Below are 14,299 nucleotides of genomic sequence, written 5' to 3' on the forward strand. Positions count from 1 at the left end.
CACACACTTATGCATAGAATAATTGTTTCAAACTGTTATTCCATTGACTAATTTAAGACAAAACTTGATAAAAAATTAAATATTTTTAAACACAAATAAATTTTTAAAATTGTAAATTCAAACAAATAAATTCATCTTAATTGTACCTACACGGTAAAAATCTTAAATCCCACAAAAACCACAACCATATTCTAAAATAAAACAAAATGCATTGAAACTTTTGAAATTAAATAAAATCCAATGGAACTACAAAAGAAAACGGCAATCTTTGAGTTTGAGAGTGAGAAATATAGAGAGTTTAGTTACTCTTTTAGAAATTAGGGTTGGGAACAAAATATTCTACTAATAAGTTTTATTATGTTTAAAACTTTAGGTCCAATTTTTAAAAAAAGATGGAAAAAATGAAAAAATCGCAGTTCACGATTCAATTCGGATTGAACGACTGACTGATTTTTTATGGTTTTGACCGATTTTTATGAAAAGTCAACGCTAGTAATGAACCGGACCAGAGACTTGGCTGGTTAGCTATCTGACTGATTGAACTAGCTGGTCCGATCCGATTTTCAAAACATTGGTTTTTATGTCTACTCCACGTGCATATTTCCCCCAATAAATCATAAATGCTACTAGAATCTTGAAAGACCCGAATGAGTAAATTTTCCTTTTCATTATGAGTAATTTGGTTATCAACATGTATACGTACCATTAAGTAGTATCGTGATTCTTCTTTTCTAACCGCTCTTTTGCGATTGATGATGATTAACACGTTCTCTATTAGCCTAATAGTAAATGACCAAAAGGATAACCAAACTTTTTAAAATTGCATCGATTGATCGCAAAACCTTTTTTTTCAGTCAAAAAAATTCATCTCTTTAAAACGAGCTAAAAGAGTCATTCAAACGAATTCAGCAGCTAAATTTACTAAGAAAAGTGTAAATGTTTTCATCCGAATTAAATACTAAATTGGCTGAAATGATCTGTTTTATTTGTTTTAAAGCGGTGAGTAACCTTTTTGATAAAAAAAAAAGTTTAGTGAGCAATCAGTGTAATTTTAAAAAACTTGGTGATCTTTTTGACCATCTACTCTTCCATTAATTCCAGCCTCCTATGTCTTAGTTGAAATTTAACTGATTAGTCGGTTAAGCACTAAACGCCCTGGTAGAAGCACTGTACTTCCTTTGATTAAACACAACCATGTGTTTATGTGTGTTTTTTTTTTTTTTTCGCCGGAACTCAAAATCTTAAATTCAACCTACCATAAGTTTAGAATAAGGGGCACATATATGAGAGTCTTGTGTATAAGCATGAGCCAAGGATCTGTCTGATTTCACCCAATGTTAATGCATGAGGCCGATGAATTAATACCATAGTCTACATTTTATACTTCATTTACCAGCTTGTCAAACGTGCGAGTGTTGTTTACAAGATGTGCCTAATTTTAAGATTGGTGATTGATCCTCACCCTTTCTTGTGGATTTCAATGGCGGAGTAAGGGGATGAAAATGGCCTAGTAATATCTTTTCGAGAGTGCTCATGTCCAGCGCGGAAATCGGGAGTAAGAATTCCATCTCTCGTTCTCATCCAAAGGATAAAACAAGAGAAATAATCAATCATCGAAGGATCAAATCAAAAGGAGGACCTGGAAATGTCGTCATGCTATATTCTCAAAGAGGTACAGCCATACGCTACGCAATATATAATAAGAAGAATAGCATCTTGGCAGCCACCCAAAAAAAAAAAAAAAGAGAGAGAGAGAGAGAAGAATCATCATCTTATATACAGTGTATATGTGATGTCGTTTTCATTTTCAGCAAAGATATCTCCGTTACGAGTAGGGATGGTAATGGATAGAGTAAAATTCGATATCCGCACAAATATTCGATCCGATGGTTAATTCGATTTAGACGAGAGATAAGTAATCCATTAGGATTTGATATTGATGAGAAACAATTGATGGATAATTGGATAAATTTGGTAATAGAACTCTAAAAACTCGAAACCTAAAATATAAAATGTTTAATTCCTTTCATATAGGTTGTATGACTCTACCAAAGTTTAAAAATTAACATAATGTGTTGATTTAACATTATGCATGCATAAATTTTTATTTGATAATAGTTAATTACCTTTTTTCTGAATTATTCAAATTAATGAGCAGAGGATATCCGATGAATAGTTTGAACTCTCGAGGGTTTGATAATGGAAGTTGAAATCCGTGGATTACCCGACAAGATTTGATAAAAAAAAAAAACTTCGATTCACATGTTAAAATTTGGTAAGAGAGTTTTTGAAGGTACCATCTCGAATGGCAAGTGACGATTGCATTTGCACTTCAACTAAAACGCAAAAGTTGACCAAACCGGGAGCAGCTCCAATTGACCAGCAGCTTATAACTATAAGGTCAAGATTACTCGAATTACTGAAGAGGACAACTTTCTCCTTGCTAAGTTTTGACTGATCGTGAAAGCACTGCATATAGATGAGACCACGAAGCAGTCATTTTCAAAACGAAGACATCAAGACCATACTAATACTAATAGTGTGCTCGGCCTCATTTTGGGCTTTGAACCAAGCTGCGGACTTGAAGGCCAAGACCATTCGTCAATGTCTAACAGCAGGATGCCACTTTCAGGCCGATAATGTTCAGTTCCTGGGATCATCAAATGTCCTTGTACATGTCAACCGCCGGAGAAGACAACAAGGGTTGGCAGAAAAACATCGACAGCAAAACAAAATTTCAAACAAATTCTAACACAAATCAAGGCGTGCCTTGCCATATTGCACCACCCTCTTTGAATGATTTCAAGCCCTAAGACTACAAGACTGAGAGATATGCTTGCATATGATATTCACTACATAAACTTCTAACTAAGGAGAAAGGCAATTTAGCCCGTGTAGAATAATGCGCGAACCATATGCTAGTATAAGAAAAGTGAAATAGAGACGATTCATCAAAGGCATATACCACCACAATTCAACTACTGATTCGCCACCAGATCAGACATGACCAACAAAAACATCTCAGAAAATCAAAGGAAAAAAAGCCAACGAGTAAAAGAAAAGACAGCTTTGACACCCACCCTAGTACAACCAAATCTAGCCCAAAAATCTCCATGGCAGCATTAAGCCCTGTTCCCGTCCTCATCTCTCACACGCGCCACCCTGATGACCCCTACGCCTTCCTCATCCAATTTTCCAGGGTCGTTGAATGTCTGCCCGGATGAAGTCAGCTGTCAGCTGCTGTTTCGTGATCTGCCTCTGCCCCCTGTTTATCTTCGTCCCAAACCCCCTTTTTTTCAGCCTCAGCTCTTCCTTTCTTCTTCTTGCTTCCTCCTCAGTCAACTCATACTTCTCCTATGTACAAATGTATAATAGAATTTAACAAATTAGCGGTATGGTAAATTAAGAAGGGAAAACAGATACTTGCACGGAAAGGAAGCCCTGAATTATGTCGTATTTAATTAGGAGCCAAACCAATAACTAATAACACCAAGCCAGGCAGAAAAAGAATGGAACGACAAGGAGGTCATCTATCTTATCATAAATCAAGTACAAATATTTGGGTCTTGTCAAGATAATATCTTGGGAAAATTTATTCTAACAATACATACTAAACAGATGACACCACTAACGAGCATGCTGATAAGCGAACAAGCCGAGCATGGACTATAAACGGCTCACCTTGCCCGTTTCTGTGGTCTCTGCCACCTTCTGTTCGGCCTCATCTTTCTTACCAGTCAAGTAATGCATAGCTCTCCTAGCAGCATCAGCTGCGGAATCCTTCAATTCACTCAGCTTACTAACAGTAGTGTCCTTCCCTTCTTTGGCTTTCTCGGCTGTGTAATCCTTATACTCTTCAGCTTTCTCCACCGTCGTATCCTTTGCTTCCTTCGCTTTTTCTGCTGCAAAGTCCTTGTATTCTCTCGCCTTCTGTGCCGTAGTGTCCTTAGTCCCCATGGCCTTTTCACCTGCACAATCTTTATATTCACCCGCTTTTCCCACCACCTTCTCCTGCACCTCCTTTGCCTTCTCAGCCGCATAGTCTGTGTACTCGCTCGCTTTCTGCGCTGTTGCCTCTCTGGCTTCTTTTGCCTTCTCTGCAGTAGTATCTTTGGCTTCCTTGCCATTCTCAGTAGCAGCGTCCTTGTACTCCCACAACTTGCCCAATGTGGAATCCTTGGTCTCCTTCACCTTCTCGGAAGTGGAATCCTTGTGCTCTCCTGCCTTTTCCGCACCTTCCCCAGCTTTTTGCGCCGCTGAATCTTTGGTTTCCTTTGCTCTATCAGCAGTGTAATCCTTGTACTCTCCTGCCTTTTCCGAAACTGCCCTTGCCCTCTCAGAGGCAGCATCCTTTGCCTCCCGAGCCTTTTCAGAAGCTTCTTCTGTGGTTTCTCTTGTCCTCTCGGCAGCCTCATGAGTCTTGCCTGTTACGACCTCCTTGGCATGCTCGAGTGTACCCTGAACCTTTTTCAGCATACCATCAAGAAACCCAGTACCCCGCTCTTCTTCTCCCCGTTCATCATGGAACCTCGGCTCTCTCTCGATTCTAGCTCCTTCAACACGTTCCGTTCTCTCTTTACTCACATCACTCAGCTCATCTGCAGCCACCCTCGCAGCTGCCTCAGCTCTCTCTTCCTTAGCTGCTTGCCTCGACGCCATAGCTAGCTCCTCTTTCAAGTATGACAATATATTAATATTACAAGGAAAATGAAATAAATTCTGATACTTGAAAGACCGCAAGAACGTTATTCCGGTGTATTCTTCGTATTTCTTGATATTATATAGGCATGAGCCACATAAGTTGTTGTGTACGGACACATGGCTGGTGAGTGTATTTGGGATTTCCACGTGGAGCTTAATTGCCAGGGGAGGGACACGTATCCGAATGAGCCAGGGAGAAGGGTTGCCAACTTGCCAGTTGCCACGCAACCGGTCTTCTGTCCCACACTCTGTGCCACTCTCTATCCCATTTTTTATTATATTGTTATTTCTCCTTCATAAACATCATATTTTAATTCTTTTTTATTTCCTTAAGATTCAATAATTATTAATTCAGTAAAAAAAGTTATTGAATCTTAAGAAAATAAAAAAGAACTAAAACAATATAGTTCTTTTTTGTTTCCTTTTCCTTTTTCCTTTTGGCTGTCCAGTGCGTTGGGCTGAGAATGAACGGGCCTGGGGCCATTCAAGAGGATGGTGGAGCACCATCAAGGCTCGAAAGCGCAAAATGTATGTAGGACGCCTTCGGATGTTCTGCTGAGCGCTGCGGCAAGCACTCTTTTTTAATTGATGGCTTCACTCTTTATTAACTCAAGAAACTCCTTGTTTCACCTGAATTGAGAAAACAAATAGTTGCCGATGGAGAATGAATTCTACTACCTTTTTTTTTTTTTGTCCTAATGACATTGTACAATTCAAACAAAATTTATCCTTCTGTTAATATCGTTGATAGGACCTTAATTTTTTGTCGACTCGTACTGGTGTGAAATCAAAAATTCGAAGGTGAGCTCATGAATGGGAAAGAAAACTTGCCTTCAGGGGATTAAAAGGCTGTCTTGCATGGAGAAAAACATGTTCGCTGACATTTTAACTAATTTTGACACTTACTAAACCTCCCAGCAATCTCAACTTTAAGCCCATTTTAAGGACCATATGGTACTACTTCTTGACGGTACTGAAGCATTATTCTTTTCGGACACAAATAGAAAATTAGCACTTGCGTCCTTTATGCAATGTTTTAAAAATCGGACCGTTAATTGAATCGGTGAAGTGAAAGGGTCGAGATTCAACCGGTTGGACCGGTTCAACCTCGATTCAATGAATTTTTTTAAAAATAATTTATATAAATATATATATGTACAAAATAAGACATGTAATGGACTAATTTAATATTTTATATGATGAAAAGTTTACAATTTTTTGATAACTTGAATTTTTAAAAATAAAAATTTTAAATTATAAGTTAAAACAAATAAATTTCATCTCAATTTCAATTATATCTAAATCCAACCCCAAAATATCACAATATTTTGAAATTATACAAAATTCATGTCTCTGAGAATTTAGATATTATGAATTTTAATTTTAATTTACGTTTTGGGATTTAGAGATTGCAATTTAAAAAAGAAAATTTGGAGTTCAAAGGAAATCAAGAAAATCGAAAATAGAAATGTAAACTTGATAAGAAACAAAAAATAAGATAAAAGTGAGTGGTTGTGGCATTAAATAATTTGAGTTAAAAAAAATTCTTTTTTAACTTTTTTCAATTTAATGGACAAAAACAAAATTAAAAGATGGAAGAAAACATCAATAAATTAAAAATAAAGAGGTTTGATTAAAAAGGGAGTGACAAAAGAAAAGATGATAGAGAGAGAGAGAGTTGAAAATTAAAAAGAAAGAGCTATGAGGGGATGAGATTTTGTAAGAAAAATGGAAAAAAGAAATATGAGTGTTTGTTTTATATAAATAAGTTATCAAAAAAAACTAATAAGATGTGATGGTGCAACGGTTAATACATTGGTCTTTATTACAAAGGTCTGGGTTCGAATCTTGATTGCTGCATTTTGCAAAACTTAAAAAAAAAAAAAAAAGGAACTTAAAAAAAAAAGAAAAAAAAAAGAGGGAAAGCTGAAAACCGGAAAACCGCCGGTTCAATCCGGTTCGGCGGTTTCACGGTTCAACCGGTCTTTGACCGGTTTTCTAGCAAAGTCAACAATGTCATTGAATCGGACCGGTGCCATGGCCGGTTCGCGGTTCAACCGGTCGAACCGGCCGATCCGGTCCGATTTTCAAAACATTGCCTTTATGTGACCTTAATGCACAAAAAAAAAAAAGAAGAAATTTATGGACAAATGTTCATGATATTTCTGGACAAAGTTTCATGGCATGCAATTCCAATACGGGAAGTACTCGTCAAAAGAATAATTTACTCCCTACTGGTTCATCAACAAATTAAGTCCTCAGGTTCATTTTCCTTTGTACATCTACCTACCCAAATCAAAATCACGTTTAATACTGATCACCCTATAAATAATGGAGTCACGATTCAGTGGCATCTTCCACTATGATATTGAGTCTTCTGAGCCAGATAGAATGAAGAATCATGTGAAAGACATCATAACGCTTTGGCGGTGTATTAATTTCGAAATGTCTCCTTACTTGGATTCCCCTGCGCTGCATCCTTATGTATTGCCTTGGAGAAATAGCCATTAGAATCTTTTTCAAGTTGGGAATATCCTGAACTGGAATGACGACTGCGAATGCCTTCCAATTCAGAATGTCGCTGAAGGGAATCACATACCCTTCCTTAATGAGGACAGGGACGCATCCCATGTACAATGCCTCCACCATTCTCGGGCTTGCTACTTCGTACCCGCTAGGACAAATGCAGTACCTGCTTTTCCTCATCATTCCGTAGTACGAAACGCCCTTGGGGAGGTATTGATGGATTTGAACATCGGCATCCTTGTCTTCCCAGTACTCAAGAAGAATTGGCCGTATAGGACCGTGAATTCCCCCGGCATAGAACACCAATATTGGACGTTTGGATGGTGAAGGACCTCCTATCATGCCTTTGGTTGTGCCCAGTGGGAGGTGGATTTCGGGGATAGAAACATCTCTGGAGGGGGCAAACCTCTCGGAGGTATTTGCATTGCATAAAGCTCGGATGGAATTGGTGTACAGATATGGGACTGCAAAAGATAGTTCAGGCCCCTGCAATGCAACAATCTCTAGGAAATTAAGAAATTCTACGACAGAAACAAGACCTCAATCACTTGATTAATGAATGCTTACCCAATCATGGCAAGCAAGCATAAAATGATCAGCTCCAAGGCTTCGATTCCAGTAAGGGTACTTGTGTGAGATAGTATTGACATAGTCTGCCACAAAACTTTTCATTAGGCCCCATTCACGGGATTCAGGGACATAAATGAATTCCGTTATCCTCGTCACGCTGAATGGGAGGTAGTAAAGGTGAGCTTTGCTTGGATCTGTCGTCCTGAAGGGGCTAACTTCCAGCGCTTGTATGAAATACCCCTCGATAGCATATGTATGCTTGCAGGGCCCAACATGGAAAACTGGGGGATCCCCTTCTTCGTAGATGAACACCTTAAATCTTTTCTCCATTTCCAAATAGCTCCTGCAGTTCAAAAGGGGAGTTAAAAGAAGTGAGATCAATGGTAAACTTTATTTATCCTTTTCCTTTCCATTACTGAAGTTACGTCCTCGATTGATAAATGATATTCCTTCAACTTTAGATGGAAATTGAAAGATATTACCTGCGGAAGGCTGTAGCATTCAGGTACATTGGACCCTTAGGGACAAAGTCCTCGTGAGGTGTTTCTTGTCCAATTCTGGCTTCTTTTATTGCAGCCCGAGCTTCTGCTAGACTTGCTTCTAAGATCTCTAAGTTACTGTACTTATTCTTGGATCGCGGGACATTGGTGATATTATGAAGCCCTTCATCATTTTTTAGCTGCTGAAGTTCCAATCATTACCGGATGAGCAACTCACAAGCGAAAGAGTAAGAGAAAACAAGTAATGCATATTATTCGGTCAATGATCAACTTGACAAACTTATTCAGATTTCCTACTCATTCTCCGTGGAATTACTCAAGAATTATTTATCCCAGCATTTGCAATGCAGGGGCTCTTTCAATTTATCCATCGTCATTGCCATACAAGATACAACCTTGCCCATAACTGAAGCTACATACGACCGAAAAGAATATCGACTAAAATATGTGTGCAAGAAAACATGAAAACGTGCGATACAAGGGAACGAGAGACAAAATAGTCGTGTAATACTTAAAAGTTTAATAAATGTTTGAAAAAATTGCATGATCTATAGGAACCAGAATCCCAATTGTGCCAATTTACAAGATGTTGTGATTCAACCACACTCTTGAAACTGCAACCATCAAATATTTAAGGACTTCTTTGCAAATTCGCATTCCATTTGCAGTAGGTGGATGGACAAGCGAGTTGAGGCACGCATTCATTAAGTTTTTTATTTGCATCTTGGATGGGTCAAAGTAAATTATAGAACTGTACAAGTAGAGAGGCCTTACGTGATAATCACCATCTTTTCTTGGCTGGGTATGAGCAGAAATATTTGATACCACTTCTTTTACATGGGAGCCGTCCGACTCTTTTGACTGAAGATATGCCTTCCGGTACTCAGTAAGTGGGATTCTACTGCTACTCATAGCCAATATTGCAGTGGTAGCAATTACTGCTACCAGAACCAGGCGAAGCCTCGAAAAGAATGGTTCTGTAAAGAATTCTTCACAATCCCGCATACTTGTATGTTTGGGACCTGCTCGACCGATCGGACTATGAGTCTTCGTGTAGGAGATGATGGGAAAAGTGATATTGAATTGAAGATGAATAGCATGTCATGAGAAGCGCAAAGTTTTCCTCCTGTGGTTCTGTCAGTTTTCGGTCCGGATTCTTTTCCTCTGGGATGGGGAGGAAGAATGTTAAATATACAGAAGTGAAATTTTTTATTTTCCATGTATGGTAAAGTCCGGATTTGCACGTCTTCCACTGTCCAATTGGAGATTCTACTTTCCATTGAATTAAGCGAACACTTATATACTTCTAACTTCAAGAGTCGGAAACCTAAGTTAACCGTCTTTCAAGGGATACCTTCCTTTCTGATTGCATGGTGAACCTTCCTTTTATTATATCCTGAAAATCTCCGGCGTCTAGGATTAGAATCTTTTTTCATTTATGGGGGTTTCTTTTTCTTTTTTTTTTTTGTCACTTCCCATAAATGAAATCCTCTCTACTAAAAAAAAGGGAAATGGAAATCCTCCATATACATGCTAATACAATGCAATTTCCTACTAAAAAAGAGGAAATGGGAATCCTCCATAAACATACTAGTAATACAATACAATTTCAAAGCTGTTTCGAAACAAAAATAAAACTATTGATAATTTGCTTCATACTCAATAATAGTTCTATGAAAAAAATAACCGAACAAGTTGCTAAAAAATTTAGGGAAAGTTTCAAAAAAAAAAAAAACGTCTTCACAAATTTGGTCTCAAGTTTAGTCTATTCGTCTACCATGCAGAAGCTGGAATATAATAGCCGCAATCCGTGTCCATCAGAGATCAACGTCAAGGCTAAAATATCGAGCAAACCAAAAGCACCCTCATCCAACAAGCCAGCTATTAGCAAATTAACGATTCCAAATCAAATTAAACATCACGAAAATGTAAGAAACATGAACAGAAGGATTTCTTGATCTCGAAGAGGGGAAACTGGAAAAGCAGTGGAAGGATTTTTTCCAGCAACAAGGATGCTATAATCCCTTGATGATTTGGGGCATTGCCCATGATTATTGAATTTGCGATCATAATCAAACTGGGTAATTTTTGCCCCACTAATTGGGAGGAAGTAAACGTACGCTTTAATTATGTAGGCCACTCTGCTGATATCGCATGGAGCTGTTTTATTGTACTCCCACCTTGTTTATTATTCATGGAGATTTTAGGGTAAAAATCAGAAAGCAGCGCTTTTTTGTTTTTTTTTTTTTTGTTGGGAATCATCAATGGGCAACTGGTCGTAGGTTCAAATCTTCTGCCCATGAACACATCATTTGGGAATTGAATTGAGTAACGATTTATTAATTACAAGCTACTGAAGAACCCTATATCAATCAACTTACATAACCATCTCACGAGAATATATATACAACAAAGCTTGCATGTTTGCTGTCAAATATAAGTAGGTATATATTATTTTATTTTTTTTGACTATATTTGAAATAAGAAGCTGGTAAATGCCTTGAGAGCCATGCACGCACAAGCACATTTATTATCTTATCTTCTTAGTTGATGACATATTAATCTTGTGGATTTGGAAAGAGTTTAATTTGTTAGTCCAGAACGAGTGATTTTTGTTCCTTTCAGAAGGAAAAACCAGTATCATATTAGTTAAACTAAAATTACAAATTCCTAGTTGAGGTTGCTAATGATCATATATATATGTGTGTGTGTTTGTAGAGTTACATGACAAACGATTAGAGATTGGTGCAATTAGATACAAATTAATTTTTACTTCAATGTAAACATAATCTCAGGATGAAACCTTTAACGATAGTTCACGTATTCACGTACTCAATTTGCATCCCTGCCAAAAATAAAAATCGTTCCTACTGATTTGAAATGATAGCTAATAGAATAGTATATTAATTTAGCGTATTTTGATTTTGTATAGGAGAGCTTTGGACAATTTTGAGCACGAAACTTGTAGTTCAATAGAATCATTTTTATTTTTATTTGGGTTTTTCTAATAGATATCCATTGGTAACTCGTTAACATACCTAAAATTCATTTAACGTTTCTTTATATTTGTTTACTTTTCTTAATTAATTTTACATTTTTAAAAATACGACACCTGAAATATCTCTTAATGAATGTCCATTGGGCACCCCAAACCCATTTTATTTAGCTTAGGCAAGCCAATTTTGTGTTTCCTTTAAAATATGCATTGGTGCTGGCTTTTTTTTTTAAATATAGTTTACAAATTTTCGTACTTAAAGCTTAATTTTTCTTATAGTAACTATTTAAAATATTTAAAGTACAATATCAGGCTACCATTTTGAATCATCTGCTTGTCATGTGTATCATTCTAGAAAATAAGGAATAAAATACTGATTTTTTTTTACATAAAAAAAAGCAATAAAAAATTTTTAAAAAATTTTAAAACCTCGTGCAAATGGATGCCATTCAGGACATTTTATCATGACTCGTGTCCTCTTATATGGGATCATTTCACATAAATTGTGGACAGATAGTCTGTGTACACCTGTTTTTTATAAAACACAAAAAAGGCACACGGGATTCTCAGTGTCACTTCTATATTTATGCCAAGTGTCATGTTTATTTAATTTGTCATATGTTATTTATTTAAATTTCTTCTATCATCACGTGATAAATGGAATTGACACTGAATTTGGTACCGAATAGTGGTATAGAGGATCCCAACTGCAAAAAAGGGGGCCCGGAGCGACCAAAAGACAGAAAATAAGCAACATTATGCTGCTTATACACTGTTGACTATACAGTGTAGGCTTTTTTTCTCATCTGTAGTAAGGAAAACACACTCTAATTACTGTTTACCGTGAAGCTTTGGCTTTATCTGTAGGGATAACAATCTAATGATCTGAAATATTAGCAACACCACAAGTTAGTGATCCATGAGCATGAGTGCCAAGCAACATACAGCGTTATACCCAACCATCTAGCTATCGGTTTAGGGATCCCTCATCCCATGAAGTTGAACATTGAGCCTTCTAAGCCAAACGGAATGAAGAATCATGTGAAACACATCATACCGCTTTGGAGGCAAATTAAGCTCAAAATGCCGCCTGATTTGTTTACCCCTTCTCTGCATCCTAATGTACTGTCTTGTAGAAATAGTCATAAGAATTTTTTTCAAGTTTGGAATATTCTTCAGGGGAATTTCAACCGAGAACATCTTCCAGTTCAGAACATCACTAAATGGCAGCACATAATGGTCCTTGATGAGTACAGGGACACAGCCAGTGTAGAGTGCCTCCACCAATCTTGGGCTCGCAACCTCGTAACCGCTAGGACAAATGCAGAACTTGCTGCTCTTCAACATCCCATAGTATGAAACACCCTTCGGTAAGTACCTGTGAACCTGGACGTCCTCGTCTTTGTTTTCCCAGTGCTCAAAAAGCACGGGCCTAATAGGGCCATGAAGCCCTCCAGAAAAGAATACCAGGATTGTCCGCTGTGAGGGGGATGGACCCCCGACTAAGCCTTCCAATGTACCGCGAGGAAGGTGTATCTCTGGAAAAGAAACGTCTTTTCGAGGATTGAATCCTTCAGAGCTATTGGCATTACACAGGGCACGAATGGAGTTACTATACAGCTCAGGAACTGACGAGGAAAGTTCAGGCCCCTGCAACGTGCAATCAAGCTTTTAACTTTTTGAAGTTTTCAGATTTGAGACAATACAAAGGGATGATGGGCTGGTTCTCGAGACAAGCAAATGGAAAAGAAAATTTCGTATATGGTTCATCTCAAATTTACCCAATCATGGCAAGCAAGCATGAAATGATCTGCTCCAAGGCTTCGATTCCAGTAAGGGTATTTTCCAGAAACAAGATCGACATAATCCCTGACTGTTCGTTTCATTGGTTTCCAATGATCCCTCAATTTGCTTTCATATATAAAGTGGACGATTGCTGTCACACTCACTGGAAGGAAGTAAACATGTGCTTTATTTGGGTCCCTGGTCCTAAACTTGGTCATCTCCATCTGATGAATAAAATTCCCCTCCATAGCATAAATGCTTTTACAAGGACCATTGTGAAAAATAGGAGGCTCCCCTTCTTTGTACACATACACCTTGAACTGCCTTTCCATTTCCAAGTAGCTCCTGAAAATGGCCGGAGAAGACATAAAATAATCCAAATTTGGCTGCAATCGGAGTAATCATTATTCATAATCTACATCCAAAAGATAAGGGGAAGGGGGGGATTGGGAGAAACCACTAAGAATTACTACTACAAGTTTGAGTATCATGAAACCTTAAGTTCGATACGGTAAGTTAGACTTTCCCAAATGTCAACTACAACTTGTATATGATGCACTAGCTATAGATATGACCAAATTTTGTATTCCTCAACAGGATCTTACCAAAGAGTAGAAATTGCAGCATACCTATGAAAGGCAATGGCATTCCAGTACATGGGACCTGTCGGTACGTAGTCAGGATCATATGACGACTGATTTCCATTGGCATAAGCTCCTCCAATCTCCAATAGACCCTGCCACATCCTTGCTTCAAGCCTTCCTAACTTGCTAGACCTATTGTTTAGGCTCGCATTCAGGGGTGGGCTTCAAGCCTTCCTAACTTGCCTCTAGCTCACTATGATTTGTTCCGCCACCGCTTCCCGAAGGAGTTCGTGGGTGATGATCACCAAAATGATCATCAGTAGCACGCATTGTTGCAGCTGCTCCGCCATCTTTTGGTGGTGAAACTGAAAGCGACGTAGGATCTTGAACAACAACGTTTGAGCTCAAGGCAGAAGTAGCATCAGCAGAAAAAGTTGAATCGGTAATCACAGAATTAGAAGGCGGCCATTTCCACGCCGCCCAAGGATGACCATGGTAATTTGATGCAGCGAAATCCCAGTAACGACCTTTGGAACCAACCAATAACACTACCATCACTATCCCCAAAAGAAAGAAGTAGGAATAAGAAACAGCAGAATCTTAATATTTTTTTCAGTTTCCTAAAATTAGACATACAA

The 14,299-nt window shown here is 37.9% G+C and overlaps 3 protein-coding genes across 5 annotated transcripts; all 3 read right to left on the reverse strand.

The window, feature by feature from the left end:
* Nucleotides 1-2,919: 2,919 nt before the first annotated feature.
* On the reverse strand, nucleotides 2,920-4,678 carry LOC113775986 (embryonic protein DC-8). 2 transcript variants are annotated; one of them, XM_027321052.1, is made up of 2 exons: nucleotides 3,682-4,678; nucleotides 2,920-3,348 (listed from the first exon to the last, which is right to left on the reverse strand). In XM_027321052.1, exons 1-2 carry the CDS (start codon nucleotides 4,657-4,659, stop codon nucleotides 3,184-3,186), a joined length of 1,143 nt encoding a protein of 380 aa, XP_027176853.1. In that variant the 5' UTR covers nucleotides 4,660-4,678; the 3' UTR covers nucleotides 2,920-3,183. The 2 variants fall into 2 exon arrangements, with proteins under 2 accessions (XP_027176853.1, XP_027176852.1); XM_027321051.1 differs by having other exon boundaries at nucleotides 2,920-3,354.
* Nucleotides 4,679-6,912: 2,234 nt separating this feature from the next.
* LOC113776081 (probable glycosyltransferase At5g03795) lies at nucleotides 6,913-9,426 on the reverse strand. 2 transcript variants are annotated; one of them, XM_027321159.1, is made up of 4 exons: nucleotides 9,072-9,426; nucleotides 8,280-8,476; nucleotides 7,795-8,140; nucleotides 6,913-7,713 (listed from the first exon to the last, which is right to left on the reverse strand). In XM_027321159.1, exons 1-4 carry the CDS (start codon nucleotides 9,300-9,302, stop codon nucleotides 7,039-7,041), a joined length of 1,449 nt encoding a protein of 482 aa, XP_027176960.1. In that variant the 5' UTR covers nucleotides 9,303-9,426; the 3' UTR covers nucleotides 6,913-7,038. The 2 variants fall into 2 exon arrangements, with proteins under 2 accessions (XP_027176960.1, XP_027176959.1); XM_027321158.1 differs by having other exon boundaries at nucleotides 8,280-8,479.
* A 2,841-nt stretch (nucleotides 9,427-12,267) lies between these two features.
* On the reverse strand, nucleotides 12,268-13,822 carry LOC113773439 (probable glycosyltransferase At5g03795). Its single transcript, XM_027318089.1, has 3 exons — nucleotides 13,683-13,822; nucleotides 13,074-13,422; nucleotides 12,268-12,942 (listed from the first exon to the last, which is right to left on the reverse strand). Exons 1-3 carry the CDS (start codon nucleotides 13,820-13,822, stop codon nucleotides 12,268-12,270), a joined length of 1,164 nt encoding a protein of 387 aa, XP_027173890.1.
* Between the last annotated feature and the right edge of the window lie 477 nt (nucleotides 13,823-14,299).

The sequence above is a fragment of the Coffea eugenioides genome, chromosome 6, assembly GCF_003713205.1.
Source record: "Coffea eugenioides isolate CCC68of chromosome 6, Ceug_1.0, whole genome shotgun sequence".
Taxonomy (NCBI): domain Eukaryota; kingdom Viridiplantae; phylum Streptophyta; class Magnoliopsida; order Gentianales; family Rubiaceae; genus Coffea; species Coffea eugenioides.